This window comes from Arachis stenosperma, chromosome 1, assembly GCF_014773155.1.
Source record: "Arachis stenosperma cultivar V10309 chromosome 1, arast.V10309.gnm1.PFL2, whole genome shotgun sequence".
In the NCBI taxonomy this organism is placed as follows: domain Eukaryota; kingdom Viridiplantae; phylum Streptophyta; class Magnoliopsida; order Fabales; family Fabaceae; genus Arachis; species Arachis stenosperma.
This window is the reverse complement of record NC_080377.1, coordinates 3,660,219-3,683,114: the sequence shown is the minus strand read 5'-3', so window position 1 is coordinate 3,683,114 and position 22,896 is coordinate 3,660,219. Positions and strand designations below refer to the sequence as shown.

At 38.6% G+C, this 22,896-nt stretch overlaps 1 protein-coding gene across 1 annotated transcript in view; it reads left to right on the top strand.

Moving 5' to 3' along the window:
• The window catches only part of LOC130973830 (cucurbitadienol 11-hydroxylase-like), a 28,983-nt gene that overhangs the window by 2,808 nt on the left and 3,279 nt on the right, over positions 1 to 22,896 (top strand). The window contains exons 2-3 of the mRNA XM_057898508.1: positions 22,022 to 22,346; positions 22,725 to 22,886. Of these exons, the coding sequence (XP_057754491.1) occupies positions 22,022 to 22,346; positions 22,725 to 22,886 (487 nt within the window). The remainder of the gene's footprint in view (positions 1 to 22,021; positions 22,347 to 22,724; positions 22,887 to 22,896) is intronic.

Genomic DNA, 22,896 nt, shown 5'->3' with positions numbered 1-22,896 from the left:
AATGATGCGGTTCCAGTTGGGTTAGAAAGCTAACATCCGGGGCTTCGAAACGATATAAGATTTGCCATAGTTGCTACACGTATGGTGGCGCGCACGCGCATAGTACGCGTACACGCCGTTGCTGCCACCTGGTTCACTTAAAGCACAACGTGGCCAGCGATTTTAGAAGCCTTGTGGGCCCAATCCAACTCATTTCTAATGCTATTTAAGCCAAGGATTAAAGGGGGAATGGACATACTTTTCATACTTTTACCATATGTTAGTTACCAATTAGTTTTAGTTTAGCTTTTAGTTAGTTTCTAGAGAGAGAAGCTCTCTCTTCTCTCTAGAATTAGGATTAGGTTAGTTCTTAGATCTAGATCTATTTCTTCTTCTTCTCTCTTCCAATTTTCGTTCCTCTCTTCTATTGTAGTTGTAGAATTCTTCTTCTAATGTAATTCCTTTGTTTTTAGTTTGTGAATTCTCTTTTGTAGATCTACATTTCTCCTTCAATGCAATTGGTAAGTTCTTTGTTGTTTCATGATTAATTTGGTTTTCTATTGTGGACCTCTTGCCTTTGTAGTTAGATCTCTCTTTAATTCTTGCAATTTATGTTGTTCACTTTTATTGCCTTTTATGTGTTTGTTGAAATGCCTCTTCTAGATATAGTATAGATTTTGTTCCTCTTGGCCTAGGTAGAGTAATTAGTGACACTTGAGTTATCTAATTCCTTTGTTGATTGATAATTGGAGAGATTGCTAATTGGTTTGGAGTGCACTAAAGCTAGTCTATCCTTGGGAGTTGGCTAGGACTTGTGGCTCAAGTCAATTCATCCACTTGACTTTCCTTTATTTAGTAAGGGTTAACTAAGTGGTAGCAATGAACAATTCTCATCACAATTGAGGAGGATAACTAGGATAGGACTTCTAATTTTCATACCTTGCCAAGAGCCTTTTATAGTTGTTAGTTTACTTTCTTGCCATTTATCTTTCATGCCTCTTATCAAAACCCCAAATATAACTCAACCAATAACAAGACACTTCATTACAATTCCTAGGGAGAACGACCCGAGGTTTGAATACTTTGGTTTATAAATTTTAGGGGTTTGTTTTAGTGACAAACAATCTTTTGTATGAAAGGATTAGTGATTGGTTTAGAAACTATACTTGCAACGAGAATTCATTTGTGAATTCTAAACCGTCAAAAATTCGTTCATCAAAATGGCGCCATTGCCGAGAAATTACAATGGTGTTGTGTTATTGGTTATTGTATATATGTGAATATTGTGAATAGCTTGATTTTTTTTGATTGATTGTTTGTTTTTGCTAGTCTTAGTATTTTGTTTCATTATTTCTTATTAGTTTTTGTTTCTTATTTGCTCTTGCTATCATGAATTCTCACCTTGGCTATGAGTTTGGTTATAAACATGTTGTAGGAAATGAGGACTATAATGAAGATGTGTATCAAGAATGGGATAACCAAAGGTGGGAGGAGCCATATGCTTATGATCAATCCTCTTGGCAACAACCTCCACCAATGCACTATGAAGAAGAGCCATTCTATGATACATATCAATCCAATGGCCATGGTGAATCACCTTGTGATTTTCAAGAACCACCATCATATGCCTATGAACCATGTCATCAACATAACTCTCAACCATACTCACAAGCCCCTTCTTACCAACCACCTTCTAACCCATATCCATCCTACCAACAACCATATGAACCATATGAACCACATATAGAGCCACCACCATTCCAACATCAATATTTTCAAGAGCCACCTCCTCCATATTATTACCAAGATGAACCACCTCCAATAAATGAAAATTTTCAACCACAAGATAAATACTACTTTCCACCACAACCTCCCATGGAAGAATACTCATATCCATTGATCCAAGAGCCACATGATCCTAATCATATTATCCAAGAGGAACAAGAGTCAAGGGATCATCTCAAGGAAGCATTGGATCAATTTCAAGCAACCATGGAGTGTGTTGTGCAACAAGTGGAAAGAATGGAAAATATTGAACCACCACAACTCTACCAAGAAGAACCACCTTCCTACTATGAACCCTTCCCCCAAAATAATGAATCCTTCCAACCACCCCAATCTCTAATGGATGAAACCCTTGGTGTTCTTGTTCAAGGGCAAGAAGAGATGAAAAGGGATGTGCAAAATTTCATGGCCGCCTTGGATGCGGTAACAAATCAATTAGCCTCCCAATGCTTGAACACTCAAGGAACTCCCACGGCTACATGTGGAGAATCAAATGAAGAACATAGTATGAAGGAGAGATTGGAAACTCCGGTGGGAAATGAGGGAAGTTGCTTTGTATTGGAACAATTGGAGGAAGCTTTAATTGTTGAAGACAAGGAAGAAGTGGTAGAAGACTTAGGAGATGCGGAGCCTCCATGGGAACATAAAGTTGAAGAAAACCCTACAAGATGATTGAAATTGATGCTAGGGTGGAAAGTGCACACCTTCCAAGGCATATTCCATATGAAGACTTGGATGGGATAGAGAAAGAATTGAGTTCCCTTGGTGATGAAGATCAAGCATCAAGTCTTAGTGGTGAAGAATCCTTTGAGCATGAAGAACCTTCTCCAGTTGGATTTAAAAGCGTTGAGGAGGTAAATTTTTCTCACACTCCCTATTATGATTTGAGTAAGGGAAAAGGTTTAGATAAAGTTGTTGAACAAAGAATTGAATTAGAGAAATCTTGTGAAGAGGTGGAAGTCCCTAGAAATAGAAGAACGGGAGTGGAATATGCTTTGTTAAGATTGTTGGAAGCATCTTTGCCTAGGTTGTCATCTACTCCTTCATTTGAGTGGGTAAAATTCATTTCTATTAGCTTCATTATCCCACTTGAGTATGGCTTGCTCGAAACGGATGGTCAACTTAGGATGCTTTGTGGGATGAAGCGTAAGCGAAAGATGTTTCGTGGTTGGCGTTGCAAATCAAGGCTCATTTTGGTCGATACTTCAAGAGTTGAATACAAAGGTGGGAATAGTGCTCAATTAGATGGGTCTAGGAGGATTGTTGGGCACTTCATAGAGGATTCTTCTTGTTCACCACCCGGTTGGACTAATAATGATGATCAACCTCAAGACGGGTGTGAAAACAAAGTGTGGGATCCCAGATTGCAAGAAGAGGATCAAATTTGGGAGCCCCAAGCTTGTGAAGAACTCCATCAATGCTTGGCTCAATCTATAAGAAATCTCGGGGCACAATGGAGAACCAAGCATTGGTGGGAGTTCCAAGATGAATACAAGCACAAGCCACCTTGATGAGGAGCTCCCCATAAGTCCAACTTAAGGACAATAAACAAAAGTGCTAGGTGGGAGACAACCCACCATGGTAAATTCTTTTCATTTTCCCTTTTTGTACATATTGATAGAATTAGTTTAATTTCATGTTTTGTTTAGATAGTTGAGTTTGATTAGTAGTATAATATGATAAATAAGGTTTTGGGGCGTTTTGGTAGCTGTTTGGAGGATTGAAAGGCTTGGATTGGTGTAAGAACTTAGAAAAATATTTTTTGAAAAACAGAACACCATCCACGCGTTCGCGCACATGACGCGTACGCGCACCTGAGCATTTTCGACCACCCACGCGGACGCGCACTGTACTCGTACGCGTGGATGCAAAAAAAATTTCGACCCCAGCCAAAAACCTGAGAGTTAGGCCTGCGCTGTGCGAACATTGGGCCTAAGGCACAAGTCTATGCACGCGTGCGCGCACCTGGCGCGTACGCGCACATGATCTTAAATTCGCAATGCATGCGCACGCACACTGTGCGCGCGCGCGTTGATTGCACAATCTGCACTCCCGGTACTTCTACCCGAGAGTTGTGCCACTTTTGGGCCGACATTATGCCTCCGGCCTAATGATGAGCGGATAATTTATACGCTTTTTGGCATTGTTTTTAGTATGTTTTTAGTATGATTTAGTTAGTTTTTAGTATATTTTTATTAGTTTTTAATTAAAATTCACTTTTCTGGACTTTACTATGAGTTTGTGTGTTTTTCTGTGATTTCAGGTATTTTCTGGCTGAAATTGAGGGTCCTGAGCAAAAATCTGATCCAGAGACCAAAAAGGACTGCAGATGCTGTTGGATTCTGACCTCCCTGCACTCGAAGTGGATTTTCTGGAGCTACAGAAGCCCAATTGGCGCGATCTCAACGGCATTGGAAAGTAGACATCCTGGGCTTTCCAGCAATATATGATAGTCCATACTTTTCCTAAGATTTGATGGCCCAAACCGGCGTAGCAATTCGGCCTCAGAAATTCCAGCGTTAAACGCCGAAACTGGCATGAAACTTGGAGTTAAACGCCCAAACTGGCATGAAAGCTGGCGTTTAACTCCAGAAAAGGTCTCTACACGAAAATGCTTCATTGTTCAGCCCAAGCACACACCAAGTGGGCCCGGAAGTAGATTTTTCTGTCATTTACTCATTTCTGTAAACCTTAGGATACTAGTTTACTATTAATAGGACATTTTGACATTGTTCCTGTACCTCATGACACTTTACACGTTTCTTTGTGTACCTTCCAAAGTATGAGTCTCTAAACCCCATGGTTGGGGGTGAGGAGCTCTGCTGTGTCTTGATGGATTAATGCAATTACTACTGTTTCTTATTCAATCATGCTTGCTTCCATTCTAAGATATCACTTGCTCTTAACCCGGATGAATGTGATGATCTGTGACACTCATCATCATTCTCAACTATGAACATGTGCCTGACAACCACCTCTGTTCTACTTTAGATTGAGTAGATATCTCTTGGATTCCTTAACCAGAATCTTCGTGGTATAAGCTAGAACTGATGGCGGCATTCAAGAGAATTCGGAAGGTCTAAACCTTGTCTGTGGTATTCTGAGTAGGATTCAATGATTGAATGACTGTGACGTGCTTCAAACTCCTGAAGGCGGGGCGTTAGTGACAGACGCAAAAGAATCACTGGATTCTATTCTGGCCTGATTGAGAACCGACAGATGGATAGCCGTGCCGTGACAGGGTGCGTTGAACATTTCCAATGAGAGGATGGGAGGTAGCCACTGACAACGGTGAAACCCTACATACAGCTTGCCATGGAAAGAGCCTTGCGTGTTTGATGAAGAAGACAGTAGGAAAGCAGAGATTCAGAAGATGAAGCATCTCCAAAACCTCAACCTATTCTCCATTACTGCATAACAAGTACTTATTTCATGTTCTTTTGCTTTTTACAATCAATCCTGATAATTTCTGATATCCTGACTAAGATTTACAAGATAACCATAGCTTGCTTCAAGCCGACAATCTCCGTGGGATCGACCCTTGCTCACGCAAGGTATTACTTGGACGACCCAGTGCACTTGCTGGTTAGTTGTGCGGGATTGCAAAAGTGTGATTGCAATTTCGTGCACCAAGTTTTTGGCGCCGTTGCCGGGGATTGTTCGAGTTTGGACAACTGACGGCTTATCTTGTTGCTTAGATTAGGACTGTTTTGTTGGTTTAGAGTCTTTTAGTTGAGTCTAGTTTCATATTCTAAGTTTGGTGTCAATTGCATGCTTTTGTTTTTCTTTTGACTTTCGAATTTGCATGTTTTTAATCCCTTTTTGATTCATAAAAATTCTAAGTTTGGTGTCCCCTTTGTGTTTTTCTTTTAAAATTTTCGAAAATTAGTGTTTGATTTTCTAAAAATTTTAAGTTTGGTGTCTTTTTGTTGTTTTTCTCTTTCCTCTTCTCAAAAATCAAATCTTTTTCAAAAAAAAAAATTTTCAATCATATCTTTTTAATTGCTGTTTTCAAAATCTTTTTGACTAGCTAATTGATTTAGTTCTCAATTTGCTTTGATCTTATTTTACTTTTAATTTTCGAATTGTTATTTTAGTTTTCTTTTGTTTTATTTTATTTTATTTTATTTTCGGTTAATTCAAAAAAAAAAAAAACAAAATTTATCTACTTGCAATCATTATCATTTCCCTCTTGTCCAGTATGGACCTAAGGGGGATTGATCAGTCCAAAAGGACTCTGGGGTCATATGCTAACCCCATTACAGCTGCATATGGGAGTAGCATCTGCACACCTCCCATTAAAGCAAGCAGCTTTGAGCTAAATCCTCAACTCATTATCATAGTGCAGCAAAATTGCCAGTATTCCGGTCTTCCACAGGAAGAACCTACTGAGTTTCTGGCACAGTTCTTACAAATTGCTGACACAGTACATGATAAAGAGGTAGATCAGGATGTCTACAGACTATTACTGTTTCCATTTGCTGTAAAGGATCAAGCTAAAAGGTGGTTGAATAACCAACCTACAGCAAGCATAAAGACATGGAAACAGTTGTCAGACAAATTCCTGAATCATTTTTACCCTCCAAGGAGGATGACACAGCTAAGGCTGGACATCCAAGGCTTTAAACAAGAGGATAATGAATCCCTTTACAATGCCTGGGAGAGGTATAGAGGTATGCTAAGAAAATGTCCCTCTGAAATATTTTCAGAGTGGGTACAGTTAGACATTTTCTACTATGGGCTTACAGAAAAAGCTCAGATGTCTTTAGACCACTCAGCTGGTGGATCTATACATATGAGAAAGACAATTGAAGAAGCTCAAGAGCTTATAGACACTGTTGCTAGAAACCAATATTTGTACTCTAGCAATGAGTTCTCTCCAAAAGAGGAAGTTATGACAGCAGTCACTGATCCTAATCCTCAAGAACAGATGAATGAGCTTAATCAACAATTGCTCCTGATGACTGAACAGTTAGCAGAATTTAAAGAAATGCTCCATGATACTAAGGTTGCTAACAAGAGCATAGAACTGCAATTGAATCAAGCAAAACAGCAAATATCTAAACAGATAACAGAGGAATGTCAAGCAGTTCAACTGAGGAGTGGGAAGACACTGAATAACACTGTTCAAAAGAGCAAAAAGTCAAACAAGGAACAATTGACAGAGGACAACCAAACCACTGTTCAAAATCCCTCTGAGGACAGTAAGAGCCCAGAGAGGAATATTATTGGCGTTCAAACGCCAGAAAGGGAAGGAAAGTTGGCGTTAAACGCCCATTCCTTGCCCAGTTCTGGCGTTCAAACGCCAGAAAAGGAAGAGAAGTTGGCGTTTAACGCCCAAACTTCACCCTTTTCTGGCGTTCAAACGCCAAGGGAGGATCAGACACCTGAGAGTGCTGACAGTAATCCCTCTAAAAAGGCTTCTTCAACCACTTCTGTAAGGAATAAACCTGCAGCATCTAAGGTTGAAGAATATCAAGCCAAGATGCCTTATCCTCAGAAACTCCGTAAAGCGGAACAGGATAAGTAATTTGCCCGCTTTGCAGACTATCTAAGGACTCTTGAAATAAAGATTCCGTTTGCAGAGGCACTTGAGCAAATACCTTCTTATGCCAAGTTCATGAAGGAAATCTTAAGTCATAAGAAGGATTGGAGAGAAACTGAAAAAGTGTTTCTCATTGAAGAATGCAGTGCAGTCATTCTGAAAAGCTTACCAGAAAAGCTTCAAGATCCTGGAAGCTTCCTGATACCATGCACATTAGAAGGCACTTGCACCAAGACAGCTCTATGTGATCTTGGAGCAAGCATCAATCTAATACCTGCATCCACTATCAGAAAGCTTGGGTTGATTGGAGAAGTCAAACCAACCAGGATATGCCTCCAACTTGCTGATGGCTCCATTAAACACCCATCAGGCATAATAGAGGACATGATTGTCAAGGTTGGGCCATTTGCCTTTCCAACTGACTTTGTAGTGCTGGAAATGGAGGAGCACAAGAGTGCAACTCTCATTCTAGGAAGACCTTTCCTAGCAACTGGACGAACTCTCATTGATGTACAAAAAGGGGAAGTGACTTTGAGAGTCAATGAGGATGAGTTCAAGTTGAATGCTGTAAAAGCTATGCAGCATCCGGACACACCAAATGACTGCATGGGCGCTGACATTATTGACTCTCTGGTAGAAGAGATCAATATGGCTGAAAGCCTAGAAGCAGAGCTTGAAGACATCTTCAAAGATGCTCAACCTGATCAAGAAGAACCAGAGGAGGCAAGGGAATTTTCGAAAATTCCTCAGGAAGAGGATAAGCCTCCTAAGCCTGAACTCAAACCACTACCACCATCCCTAAAATATGCATTTCTGGGAGAGGGTGACACTTTTTCAGTGATTATAAGCTCTGCTTTAAATTCACAGGAAGAGGAAGCACTGATTCAAGTGCTAAGGACACACAAGACAGCTCTTGGGTGGTCCATAAGTGATCTTAAGGGCATTAGCCCAGCTAGATGCATGCACAAGATCCTATTGGAGGATAATGCCAAACCAGTGGTCCAACCACAGAGGAGGCTAAATCCTACCATGAAGGAGGTGGTACAGAAAGAGGTCACTAAATTACTAGAGGCTGGGATTATTTATCCTATTTCTGATAGCCCCTGGGTGAGCCCTGGGTGAGCCCTGTCCAAGTTGTCCCTAAAAAGGGAGGCATGACAGTGGTTCATAATGAAAAAAATGAACTGGTTCCTACAAGGACAGTCACAGGGTGGCGTATGTGTATTGACTACAGAAGGCTCAATACAGCTACCAGAAAGGATCATTTTCCTTTACCATTCATAGACCAAATGCTAGAAAGACTGGCTGGTCATGATTACTATTGCTTTTTGGATGGCTATTCAGGCTAGAACCAAATTGCAGTAGATCCTCAGGACCAAGAAAAGACAGCATTTACTTGCCCTTCTGGCGTGTTTGCCTACAGAAGGATGCCTTTTGGTCTGTGCAATGCACCTGCAACCTTTCAGAGGTGCATGCTCTCTATCTTCTCAGATATGGTAGAGAAATTTCTGGAAGTCTTCATGGATGACTTCTCAGTGTATGGAGACTCATTCAGCTCCTGTCTTAACCACCTATCACTTGTCCTGAAAAGGTGCCAAGAGACTAACCTGGTTTTAAACTGGGAGAAATATCACTTTATGGTGACTGAAGGAATTGTTCTTGGGCATAAAATTTCAAGCAAGGGAATAGAGGTAGATAAGGCAAAGGTAGAGGTAATTGAAAAATTACCACCACCTGCCAATGTTAAGGCAATCAGAAGCTTTCTGGGGCATGCAGGATTCTACAGAAGGTTTATAAAGGATTTTTCGAAAATTACAAAACCTCTGAGTAATCTGCTAGCTGCTGACACACCATTTGTGTTTGACACACAGTGTCTGCAGGCATTTGAGACCCTGAAAGCTAAACTGGTCACAGCACCAGTCATCTCTGCACCAGATTGGGCATTACCATTTGAATTAATGTGTGATGCCAGTGACCATGCCATTGGTGTAGTGTTGGGACAGAGGCATAACAAACTTCTGCATGTCATTTACTATGCTAGCCGTGTTCTAAATGATGCACAGAAGAATTACACAACCACAGAAAAAGAATTACTTGCAGTGGTTTATGCCATTGACAAGTTTAGATCCTACCTAGTGGGATCAAAGGTGATTGTGTACACTGACCATGCTGCTCTTAAATACTTACTCACAAAGCAGGATTCAAAACCCAGGCTTATAAGATGGGTGTTGCTTCTGCAAGAGTTTGATATAGAAATAAGAGACAGAAAAGGGACAGAGAACCAAGTAGCTGATCATCTGTCCCGAATAGAACCAGTAGCTGGGGCGTCCCTCCCTTCTACTGAGATCTCTGAGACTTTCCCAGATGAACAACTCTTTGCCATTCAGGAAGCTCCATGGTTCGCAGATATTGCAAACTATAAAGCTGTGAGGTTCATACCCAAGGAGTACAGCAGAGTGCAAAGAAAGAAATTAATTTCAGATGCCAAGTACTACCTCTGGGATGAACCATATCTCTTTAAGAGATGTGCTGACGGAGTGATCCCGCAGATGTGTACCCAGAGAAGAAGCACAAAAGATCCTATGGCATTGCCATGGATCACAGTATGGAGGGCATTTTGGAAGTGAGCGAACAGCCACTAAAGTCCTCCAGTGTGGCTTCTACTGGCCTACTCTCTATAAAGATTCCCGAGAGTTTGTGCGTAACTGTGACAGCTGCCAAAGAGCTGGTAACCTACCTCACGGATATGCCATGCCTCAACAAGGGATATTAGAGATTGAATTGTTTGATGTATGGGGGATTGACTTCATGGGGCCATTCCCACCATCATACTCAAACACTTACATTCTGGTGGCGGTAGACTATGTATCTAAGTGGGTAGAAGCAATTGCTACACCCACTAATGATACCAAGACCGTGCTCAAATTTCTCCAGAAACACATCTTCAGCAGATTTGGTGTTCCCAGAGTACTAATCAGTGATGGGGGCTCTCATTTCTGCAACAAACAGCTATACGCTGCTATGGTTAGATATGGAATTAGCCATAAAGTGGCAACTGCGTATCATCCACAGACAAATGGGCAAGCTGAGGTCTCTAACAGAGAGCTAAAAAGAATCCTAGAACGGACTGTGCTAGCCCGAAGAAAGGATTGAGCAAAGAGCTTGGATGATGCTCTGTGGGCATACAGAACAGCATTCAAGACTCCTATAGGAACCTCTCCATACCAACTGGTGTATGGGAAGGCCTGTCATTTGCCTGTGGAACTGGAACATAAAGCCTACTGGGCAACCAGATTCCTAAACATGGATGCACAGTTAGCTGGAGAAAAGAGATTACTTCAGCTAAATGAGCTAGAGGAGTTCAGACTCAATGCCTTTGAAAATGCAAAAATTTATAAGGAAAAGGCAAAGAAATGGCATGACAAGAAATTGTCAACCAGAGTCTTTGAGCCAGGACAAAAAGTTCTGCTCTTCAACTCTAGGCTCAAATTGTTTCCAGGAAAACTCAAATCCCGGTGGAGGGGTCCGTATGTGATCACAGGAGTGTCACCATATGGATATGTTGAGCTTCAAGATATTGATTCTGACAAAAAGTTCATTGTTAATGGACAGAGAATCAAGCATTATCTTGAGAGCAATTTTGAGCAGGAATGCTCAAAACTGAGACTTGAGTGATTCTCAGTAAAGGTCCAGCTAAAGACAGTAAAGAAGTGCTTGCTGGGAGGCAACCCAGTAATTAGGAAGTTATATGATTAGTTCTTACAGAGGCAAGTATCAAAAATGAAGGAATTCACAGAGTTACAGAAGGATTCAGCTCAAAAAGCAGAGAAAATGAGCTTACTGGCGAAAAAACGCCAGTAAGGGACATTTTGGGCGTTAAACGCCAGAATGGGTACCATTCTGGGCGTTTAACGCCAGGAATGGTGCCATTTTGGGCGTTAAACGCCAGAATGGGCACCATTCTGGGCGTTTAACGCCAGGTGTGCAGCATCCTGGGCGTTCAGAAAAACGCCCAGTGATAAAGGATTTCTGGCGTTTAATGCCAGCCAGAGCACCTGGCTGGGCGTTAAACGCCCAAAAGGGGCAACAAATGGGCGTTAAACGCCAGAATGGGTGCCATTCTGGGCGTTTAACGCCAGCAAGGTGGGGGGACCACAATTTTGTTTTCAAATCAAATTTTTTTCAAACTTTCCTTTTCTCACCCATACTTTTCTACAAAATCACACTTCAATCATTCATCATTCACTTTCAAATCTTCAAAAATCAAAACCATTCTTCAAATTTATTTCAAATCAATTACAAACATTGTTCAAAAATTTCACCCTTCTCTCAATTTCTTTCCAAATCTTCTCAAATCTTCTTTCAAATTTCTCTTTTTTTTCGAAAACTCCCCTCCCCACCTTATAAATACACGTTTGGCTCCCTCATTCCACCACACCATTCGAATTTTCTCTTCCTCCCCCTCTATTCTCTCTTTTCTTTTGCTTGAGGACAAGCAAACCTCTAAGTTTGGTGTGCTTTTCCGTGATCACTAAGCCAAGATTCATCAAGATCATGGCTCCTAAAGGAAAACAAACCAATTTAAGAGGAAAGAAAGAGACTAATCCAAAGAATCTTTGGAATCAAGAGAAGTTCTTAACTAAAGAACATGAAGACCATTATCACAAAATAATGGGTCTGAGGTCAGTGATCCCGGAAGTTAAATTTGATCTGAAAGAAGATGAATATCCGGGGATCCAAGAGCAAATTCGAAACAGAGGATGGGAAGTTCTAACCAATCCTGAGACAAAGGTTGGAAGGAACATGGTTCAGGAATTCTACTCAAATCTGTGGCTGACAAATAAGCAGAGAATGACTGGAACCGCTTACCATACCTACAGAACTATGGTCAGAGGGAAAGTTATGTACTTTCATCTGGACAAAATAAGAGAAATCTTCAAGTTACCTCAACTTGAAGATTATCCTGACTCCTTTAATAGGAGGATGGTGAGAGTAGATAAAGGGTTGGATCAAATTCTAGAGGACATATGCCTCCCTGGAACTAAGTGGATAACCAATTCAAAGGGTGTCCCAAACCAACTCAAGAGGGGAGACCTCAAGCCAATTGCAAGAGGTTGGCTAGACTTTATTGGGCGTTCCATATTGCCCACTAGCAACCGTTCAGAGGTCACCATCAAGAGAGCGGTGATGATTCATTGCATTATGCTTGGGAAAGAAGTAGAGGTCCATCATGTGATTGCTTGTGAGATCTACACAATTGCAAATAAGAATTCCACTGAAGCCAAACTGGCTTACCCAAGCTTGATCTCCTTGCTCTGTAAAGAGGCTGGGGTGAAGATGGGAGTAGATGAGTTCATACCCATTGAATACCCAATCACCAAGAAGTCAATGGAAGGACAAGTGCAAGACAACTCTATCAAGAGGAGGGCGCAGGAATTCCTCCCTGAATTCCCAAGAATTGACTACTGGACCAGCCTAGAAGCATCTATCTCCAAGTTGCAAAAAACTATGGAGCAACTGAAGGAAGAACAGCAGAATCAGAACTGCATGCTCTGCAAATTGCTGAAGGAACAAGAGAAGCAAGGGCGTGAACTCCAAGAGATGAAACGCCAAAAGCTCTCCTCCCAAGCTGAGGGAGCATCCACTTCTCAAAATCAAGGTTGTTGAGTCCTAACTCTGTGAAAACCTCTATCATTAGGAGCCTATTTTTCGTTTTTGTTCTTGTTTTTCTATTTCTAGTCTCATCTTATATCTATATTTGAGTCTTGTTCTTAATTAATAAAATTTAAAGTTTATGCCTTAAAAGCTATGAATGTCCTATGAATCCATCACCTCTCTTAAATGAAAAATGCTTTAATCACAAAAGAACAAGAAGTACAGGATTTCGAAATTTATCTCTGAAACTAGTTGAATTAGTTTGATGTGGTGACAATACTTTTTGTTTTCTGAATGAATGCTTGAACTGTGCATATGTCTTTGAATTTGTTGTTTTAAGAATGTTAAAATTGTTGGCTCTTGAAAGAATGAGGAGAAAGAGAACTGTTATTGAGGATCTGAAAAATCATCAAATTGATTCTTGAAGCAAGAAAAAGCAGTGAAAAAAAAAGTATTGAAAAAAAAAATTTCGAAAAAAAAAAGAGAAGAAAAAAAGAAAGAAAAAGAAAGAAATAAAGTTGTGAACCAAGGCAAAAAGAGTGTGCTTAAGAACCCTGGACACCTCTAATTGGGGACTCTAGCAAAGCTGAGTCACAATCTAAAAAGGTTCACCCAATTATGTGTCTGTGGCATGTATGTATCCGGTGGTAATACTGGAAGACAGAGTGCTTTGGGCCACAGCCAAGACTCATACACTAGCTATGTTCAAGAATCATTATACTTAACTAGGAGAATCAATAACACTATCTGAGTTCTGAGTTCTCATAGATGCCAATCATTCTGAACTTCAAAGGATAGAGTAAGATGCCAAAACTGTTCGGAGGCAAAAAGCTACTAGTCCCGCTCATCTAATTGGAACTGTGTTTCTTTGATATTTTGGAGTCTTTAGTATATTCTCTTCTTTTTATTCTATTTTGATTTTCAGTTGCTTGGGGACAAGCAACAATTTAAGTTTGGTGTTGTGATGAGCGGATAATTTATACGCTTTTTGGCATTGTTTTTAGTATGTTTTTAGTATGATTTAGTTAGTTTTTAGTATATTTTTATTAGTTTTTAATTAAAATTCACTTTTCTAGACTTTACTATGAGTTTGTGTGTTTTTCTGTGATTTCAGGTATTTTCTGGCTGAAATTGAGGGTCCTGAGCAAAAATCTGATCCAGAGACCAAAAAGGACTGCAGATGCTGTTGGATTCTGACCTCCCTGCACTTGAAGTGGATTTTCTGGAGCTACAGAAGCCCAATTGGCGCGCTCTCAATGGCATTGGAAAGTAGACATCCTGGGCTTTCCAGCAATATATGATAGTCCATACTTTGCCCAAGATTTCATGGCCCAAACCGGCGTAGCAATTCGGCCTCAGAAATTCCAGCGTTAAACGCCGGAACTGGCATGAAAGCTGGCGTTTAACTCCAGAAAAGGTCTCTACACGAAAATGCTTCATTGTTCAGCCCAAGCACACACCAAGTGGGCCCGGAAGTGGATTTTTCTGTAAACCTTAGGATACTAGTTTACTATTAATAGGACATTTTGACATTGTTCCTGTACCTCATGACACTTTACACGTTTCTTTGTGTACCTTCCACAGTATGAGTCTCTAAACCCCATGGTTGGGGGTGAGGAGCTCTGCTGTGTCTTGATGGATTAATGCAATTACTACTGTTTCTTATTTAATCATGCTTGCTTCCATTCTAAGATATCACTTGCTCTTAACCCGGATGAATGTGATGATCTGTGACACTCATCATCATTCTCAACTATGAACATGTGCCTGACAACCACCTCTGTTCTACTTTAGATTGAGTAGATATCTCTTGGATTCCTTAACCAGAATCTTCGTGGTATAAGCTAGAACTGATGGCGGCATTCAAGAGAATCCGGAAGGTCTAAACCTTGTCTGTGGTATTCTGAGTAGGATTCAATGATTGAATGACTGTGACGTGCTTCAAACTCCTGAAGGCGGGGCGTTAGTGACAGACGCAAAAGAATCACTGGATTCTATTCCGGCCTGATTGAGAACCGACAGATGGATAGCCGTGCCGTGACAGGGTGCGTTGAACATTTCCAATGAGAGGATGGGAGGTAGCCACTGACAACGGTGAAACTCTACATACAGCTTGCCATGGAAGGAGCCTTGCGTGTTTGATGAAGAAGACAGTAGGAAAGCAGAGATTCAGAAGATGGAGCATCTCCAAAACCTCAACCTATTCTCCATTACTGCATAACAAGTACTTATTTCATGTTCTTTTGCTTTTTACAATCAATCCTGATAATTTCTGATATCCTGACTAAGATTTACAAGATAACCATAGCTTGCTTCAAGCCGACAATCTCCGTGGGATCGACCCTTGCTCACGCAAGGTATTACTTGGACGACCCAGTGCACTTGCTGGTTAGTTGTGCGGGATTGCAAAAGTGTGATTGCAATTTCGTGCACCACCTAACTCGATGCACGCGTGCGCGCACCTGGCGCGTACGCATCCTTCAACCAATATGCACATCGACGCGTAAGCACGCATGACGCGCACGCGTCAGTAAAAAAAAAAAGAAGAGTTTTTTTTTCTCCCCTTCCATTTTCTTTTGCTTATCACATTCGTATACTTCTACTCTTCCCATTTTCATTTAGTTTTTGTAGCATGTTTTCATTTTTTTTTTAGTCATTTTAATAATGGTGTTGCATCTTCCCACTCAATTGTTGAGGATTCCTTGCATTACTTTGGTGCTTCTTGACTTGTTTGATATTGTTGGGTGATGAAAATTTTAAATCAATGCTTCATCTTGAATGACTCTTGTGTCTTTGTGCATTGATATGACCTCATATTGTCTTTCATGACCCACTTCTTCTCATTTGAACTTGATGCTCAATACACTCTTCATGCTTTAACTTTACTCTTGCATCGAGCTTAATGATATGCCTTAGCTTACATTGTTTTCTCACTCACATGCTTAGCTAACATGTAGTAGGGAATCATACTCTTATTTGGCATTAGCCCCCGCCTATGTTCTAATTGCCTTGATATCTTTGTTATAGGCTTAATTTTCTTTCTTTCTTTCATTTTGGGTTGGCCACCAATACGGAAGGAAAGGAAAGTTTCTAAATGGGGCAACAAACAAGTCATCCGCATAACCTTTTGAAGGAGCTCATCAATTGTAGCAACCCGTCCACCTAGCTCTCCTTTGCGTGCACCGAGGACGGTGCAAATTTTTAAGTGTGGGGAGGTCGTCCGACCGTTCGGCGATTTTGGGTGACAAACTTCTAATCCCAACACTTTTGCATTTCATTTTAGGTTTTTAGGATTCTTATTGCATATATATACACAATAAGCTTAGTCAAAATAATGAATTTTTCAAGATTTCTATCTATAGGGCACATTAATTGATTTGAGTGAAAACTTTTCATAGAACTTGCTTGAATCATATATATTGTGGAACATGAATTTATGAGCTAAGAACACAAGCAAGTGAGATTTGAGCCTAATGGTGTGGTTACATCCTATAACCACTTATTTTCCTTCTTGTGTGCATTATTCTCTTTCTATGAATGTAATCTTTGATTTGTTTGATTCTTTATGTCCATTATTTTGTGTATACATGCATTTATATAATTGAGGCCATCATTTCATTGAGCTTACTTACCCAAATAGCCTTACCTTTTATCTTCCATTGTTAGCCAATTTGAGCCTACGATTAACCCACTTGTTCTTAATTTTAGCACATTACAAGCCTTAAAGCGAAAAACATAAATGTCCTTATTTGGATCTTTGATTAGCTTAGGCTAGAGTGTGTGAGTATCATTCAAGTGTGAGAACCTTGGGACATTGGGTGAATAAAAGGGTAGTTTTGTATTATTAGTATAAATATTGGGAATTTGGTACATACTCATATATTAATCAAATGTATAGACCTTATGCATTGATACTCTTGTATATAAAAAAAAATGAGAAAAACAAAAGAAAAAGAAAAGAAAAATAATATGGAAAAGAAAAAAATAGAAAAAGAAGAAAAAGAAAGAAATAAAAAGGGGGCAAAATGCCCCAAAGCAACCTGAAGCTCAATAAAGATCAATGCATAAGTGTTGTGAAATGAAAAGGAAATGCATGAGTATGTGAAAAAGTGAGAAATGGGTAGTTAGGTTAGCTTTGAATTTGTATAGGATGTCATAGGCTAGGTGGGAAGTTTAGGCTTATCAAAGATTCAAATTCCAAGCTCACTTAACCAAATATGCATCCTACCTTGACCCTAACCCCATTACAACCTATGAAAAGACCTCATGATATATGTATGCATGCATGAAATATTTGTTGATTGTTAGAAGAAGAACAAATATTGGAAAGCATGATTAGGAGAGAATTGAGTGAATCAACCCTAAACACTTGAGCAAATAGAGTGCAAACACTACCGGTGAGGATTTGATGCTCAATTACATGTTTTCACCTATGATCATAATTTTCATGCAAGTTTGTAAAAATATTTAATAACTCAATTCAATTGCGGATTAGACTTGCTAGTCCTTAGCCCTTGTGCATATATGCTTCTTGGAAATTGATCTATTTTGACCAAGCAATTGCATTCATGTAGATAGTTGCATATAGGTAGATTGCATTTAGTTAGTTCCATTGAATAAATGCCATACCCTTACTTCATTCTTGGTTTAAGCATGAGGACATGCTTGGTTTAAGTGTGGGGAGGTTGACAAACCCCGTTTTGACGGTTTATCTTGTATTGATTTTAGGAGATTTTATAACCTTTTACCCACATTTATCCATTGAAATAGCATGGTTTTATAACTTCTCCTTTAATTGTGCTTAAGAGTGAAAACATGCTTTTTAGGTCTTAAAATAGCTAATTCTAATTCTCCTTGATTCCATTAGATGCCTTGATATATTTGTTAAGTGATTTAAGGTTTATGAGGCAAAGATTGGATCAAGAGAATGAAGAAAGAAGCATGAAAAGTTGGAGAACTCATGAAGAAATGAAAGAACCGGAAAGCTGTCAAGCCGACCTCTTCGCACTTAAACGACCATAACTTGAGCTACAGAGGTCCAAATGATGCGGTTCCAGTTGGGTTAGAAAGCTAACATCCGGGGCTTCGAAACGATATAATATTTGTCATAGTTGCTACACGTATGGTGGCGCGCACGCGCATAGTACGCGCACACGCCGTTGCTGCCACCTGGTTCACTTAAAGCACAACGTGGCCAGCGATTTTAGAAGTCTTGTGGGCCCAATCCAACTCATTTCTAATGCTATTTAAGCCAAGGATTAAAGGGGGAATGGACATACTTTTCATACTTTTACCATATGTTAGTTACCAATTAGTTTTAGTTTAGCTTTTAGTTAGTTTCTAGAGAGAGAAGCTCTCTCTTCTCTCTAGGATTAGGTTAGTTCTTAGGATTTCTTCTTCTTCTCTCTTCCAATTTTCGTTCCTCTCTTCTATTGTAGTTGTAGAATTCTTCTTCTAATGTAATTCCTTTGTTTTTAGTTTGTGAATTCTCTTTTGTAGATCTACATTTCTCCTTCATGCAATTGGTAAGTTCTTTGTTTTTCATGATTAATTTGGTTTTCTATTGTGGACCTCTTGCCTTGTAGTTAGATCTCTCTTTCTTGCAATTTATGTTGTTCACTTTTATTGCCTTTTGTTTGTTGAAATGCCTCTTCTAGATATAGTATATTTTGTTCCTCTTGGCCTAGGTAGAGTAATTAGTGACACTTTATCTAATTCCTTGTTGATTGATAATTGGAGAGATTGCTAATTGGTTTGGAGTGCACTAAGCTAGTCTATCCTTGGGAGTTGGCTAGGACTTGTGGCTCAAGTCAATTCATCCACTTGACTTTCCTTTATTTAGTAAGGGTTAACTAAGTAGCAATGAACATTCTCACACAATTGAGGAGGATAACTAGGATTCTAATTTTCATACCTTGCCAAGAGCCTTTTATAGTTGTTTTTACTTTCTTGCCATTTATCTTTCATGCCTCTTATCAAAACCCCAAATATAACTCAACCAATAACAAGACACTTCATTACAATTCCTAGGGAGAACCCGAGGTTTGAATACTTCGGTTTATAAATTTTAGGGGTTTGTTTTAGTGACAAACAATCTTTTGTATGAAAGGATTAGTGATTGGTTTAGAAACTATACTTGCAACGAGAATTCATTTGTGAATTCTAAACCGTCAAAAATCCGTTCATCAAGTATCAACCTTCTCTATTCAATTTTTAGATGTAACAAGTGAGGGAATCCTCAACCCTGCTTGCCCACCACAACAAGAGAGGGAATCCTCAACCTCAGCTTGTCTATCATAGCAAGAGAAAGAATCTTCAATCTCAACTTGCCTATATGTGAGTGGGGCAAAGCCACTGTCATCACCATATCAATCCAAAACTTATTTCAATTCAACATAATCAAACATAGCCAAAATTCAAATTAATAATACAGAATTGAATAAAATGGAATCATCAACCTTCTATCTAACTCTCCGGTGCAACAAGAGAGGGAATCCTCAACCTCAAATTTTTTCACCACAACAAGAGAGGAAATCTTCAACCTCAGCTTGTCTATCACAATAACAGAGAGAATTTTCAATCTCAACTCACCTTTACGTGAGCAAGACGACGCCATTGTTCTCACAATGTCAACCATAATGCCTTCTCAATTATAATCGCAACACGAGAGAAAAAATCCTCAACCTCAACTCGCATATTCATTCCAGGATATAGTCCTCACCATACTCTTGGGATATAGTACTTGTCACACTTTTCAGTCATGATCTCATCATAATCCCCATTCACATATATAAACGTATAAATCAAAGGAAATCTTCAACCTTCCTAATTTGTTATCAATTTATCAAGTTTAGGTTCATTAATCCCTATCTTTTATCAATTATCAACTCCATTAACTCGTGAGCAAGATAATATCACTATCCTCATCATGGGTGGAATGAATCACCATCCCCACAATCATGTTATCCGATTTAACCAAGCATTTACCCGAGAATAATTCAAGTTAATACCTATACTCTCACTCATTCCAGGGCCTAAAAACTAGTTATCGGATCTTAATTAGGGGTTACAGAAAGCTACAAGCTTGCTGGAAAAGCCAAACAATAAAAAAAGAGTTTAATTGAGAAAACAAGACTTGTGGTACGCATCACCCTTGTGCGTACGCACAACTTGAAAAATTTCTGCGCGTGCATACGCATACCTATCATGCCTACACACGAGCATTTTTCCTTGCTCTGTCCTGTGCGCATGCACCATACTGTGCGTGGGCTGGGCACCCATACCAGAAATTCTGGTTTTCTGCATAATCTCAAAATTCATCTTAAACCATCAATTTTTAATCATTCATAACTTCCTCTACAAAATTTAGTTTTTCACTATTCTTAAACCATTTTAAAGCTCTCATCACCACCTTTAATTTAAGATAAATTTTATTGAAATTCAAACTCCGAACGCCAAGTTATGACATGTCGAAATTAGTCAAAAACTCATTTTTACCAAGTTTTACAAAAGGCTTGTTTCAACAAATTTGCAAATCCAACTTGGTTCAAACCATTCTAGAACCTCTTCTATGCATTTCAACACTCATCCATCATCTTATAACCATTGAACACCTAATCAAGTAATTAAGTTCTAACATAATCATTCCAATTTCACAAATTTTCTATCAATAATCAAATTGACAATTCATCGTATAACCAACTCCTCATTATTCAAATCAACAATTCACTCCAATACCATTTCAAAATACTTCAAACACTCACTTATCAATCCCTATCCATTTCAAGCCTAATCGATCCAATCATAACACATTTAGCACATTCCTTCAAATACACTCACTCACAACAATAACATACAACACTCTCAATTCATCCAAAACTCATTAGTTTAGCAATCAATTCACACATAACAATCACCACTTACCATGACTTACCTAATAGGGGATATCTCACCCTATCTCGACGCCCGGTCCAATTCTCATCACTTAGCTTTTCATAGGCGAACATACCACAATACTTTTTAATTCAACCATACATATGCATCATTACTCAAATTCATGCTAATACACGTCATCATTTCAATCATCAACCAACACAAAATCCACACTATGCATCAATCATTCACAACAATTATTTTCATTCAATGCTATCTAGGGACAATTAACCTAGGTTTTTATAAAGTGTTACATAGTGTCTATCCGAAATTAAGACCTGTACCTTAATGATGGCGGTTTTAACCTAAAAAAACTCGTCTCTAGCAATTCCAACCTCCACCAAAATCTCCCCACTGCAATCCATAACTCAACTCCGTACCAAATCAATTCCAAGGCCAATTCCAACAAGGCAAGATAATCCACACAATCTAATCACAATAATTATTCAATATTTATGTTAGGGTTTTACTTAAAATTATTGATAATGAAGGGAGTTAAGCTTTCTTACCGTATCTCACGCAATCTTTGACTGAAACTCCATCAAAACTCAAGGTTGAATCTTCCCTAAACATTTAAAAAATCGAAATTCTTCAACAACTCAATCCAAAAATGCGAATTGAAAGGGAATGGAAAACTGGACAGTCATTTCATGTTTACTTATCATAATACCTAGATAGAATTAAAGAGGGATTCGAGACAAACAGACGCAAACGGCTCGTCAATCGAAACTCCAGATCAAAAGTTATGGACAAATGAAGATGATGATAAATAGTGCTAAGGATTTTGAGCTCTCACCTCTCTTCTCTCTTCCTCTACTGTGTCTCTCTCTATTAAATGGGATAGAGCTGAATTCACTAAATTTGAGCATTATATACCTTGGGCTTGGGCTCAACATAGGTCCAATTCAATTGTTTTAGCTCGTTGATCCAATTTTGAGTCAAAACCTTTAAAATTAGTCTTTTTAATTCGTATTCTAAATGTTTTCACTTTTCCAAATTATAAAATTTAAATTCTTAATTTTTTTACTCATATTTAGTTTATTAATAAATTATTTATTATTATTTTAAATTTTACAGAGGACATCTACCATTTACAACAATTATTTATTATTTTTTTGTCAACAGATTTGGTCCCATATTTCGAACTAGTTTATTTGGTCAATCAATTGTGATATCAACAGATTCTGAATTCAATAGTTACTTGATGCAGCAAGAAGGTAAATTAGTTGAATTATGGGCAGGTCCTGCTACTAAGATTTTTCGACAATCTGATGGATCTGGAATACCTTTTTCTAATATCCACAAGTACATTCGAAGCATCACTCTAAATCATATTGGTGCTGAATGCATAAGAGAAAAGTTGATTTCTCAATTTGAAGAAATGTTTATAAAGACTTTGCATCAATGGACAACTCAAACATCAATTGATGTTAAACAATCTCTAACAAAGGTATATACATTATTGAGCAATTCTTTCAAAATAAAATAAAAAAAAATTAAAACAAATTAATTCAACTTTATTTATCAAAATATTTTTTATAATTATATGAAAAATCAAAATACTCTAGGTTGATCTACATACAAAATAAAAGCAGATTGAAAAAGAGTACTCTAATTTGCATACAGAGATTGTCTTAATTAGAGTATTCCGATTTTGCAGACAACTCCAAAAAAATATATTTAGATAAATAAAATAAAATAAATTTATTTTAAGATTTAAAATTTTTATTTTTTATTTTAGAAATTTTTTCAAATATATTGTTTTGCTAGCTAACACTATTTCGAAAAAACTAAATTATTGATCTATCTTATTATTCTTGTGTTGCAGATGAACTTTCGCTTCTTTGCAAAGCATTATTTTGGATATGATATTGAAAATTTATCTAGCAATCTTGAAAGAATATCAGAAGAATTATTCACAGATTTTACAGAAGGGTTGAAGACAATTCCATTAAATATTCCAAGAACAAATTACCACAAATGTTTAAAGGTATGGAATC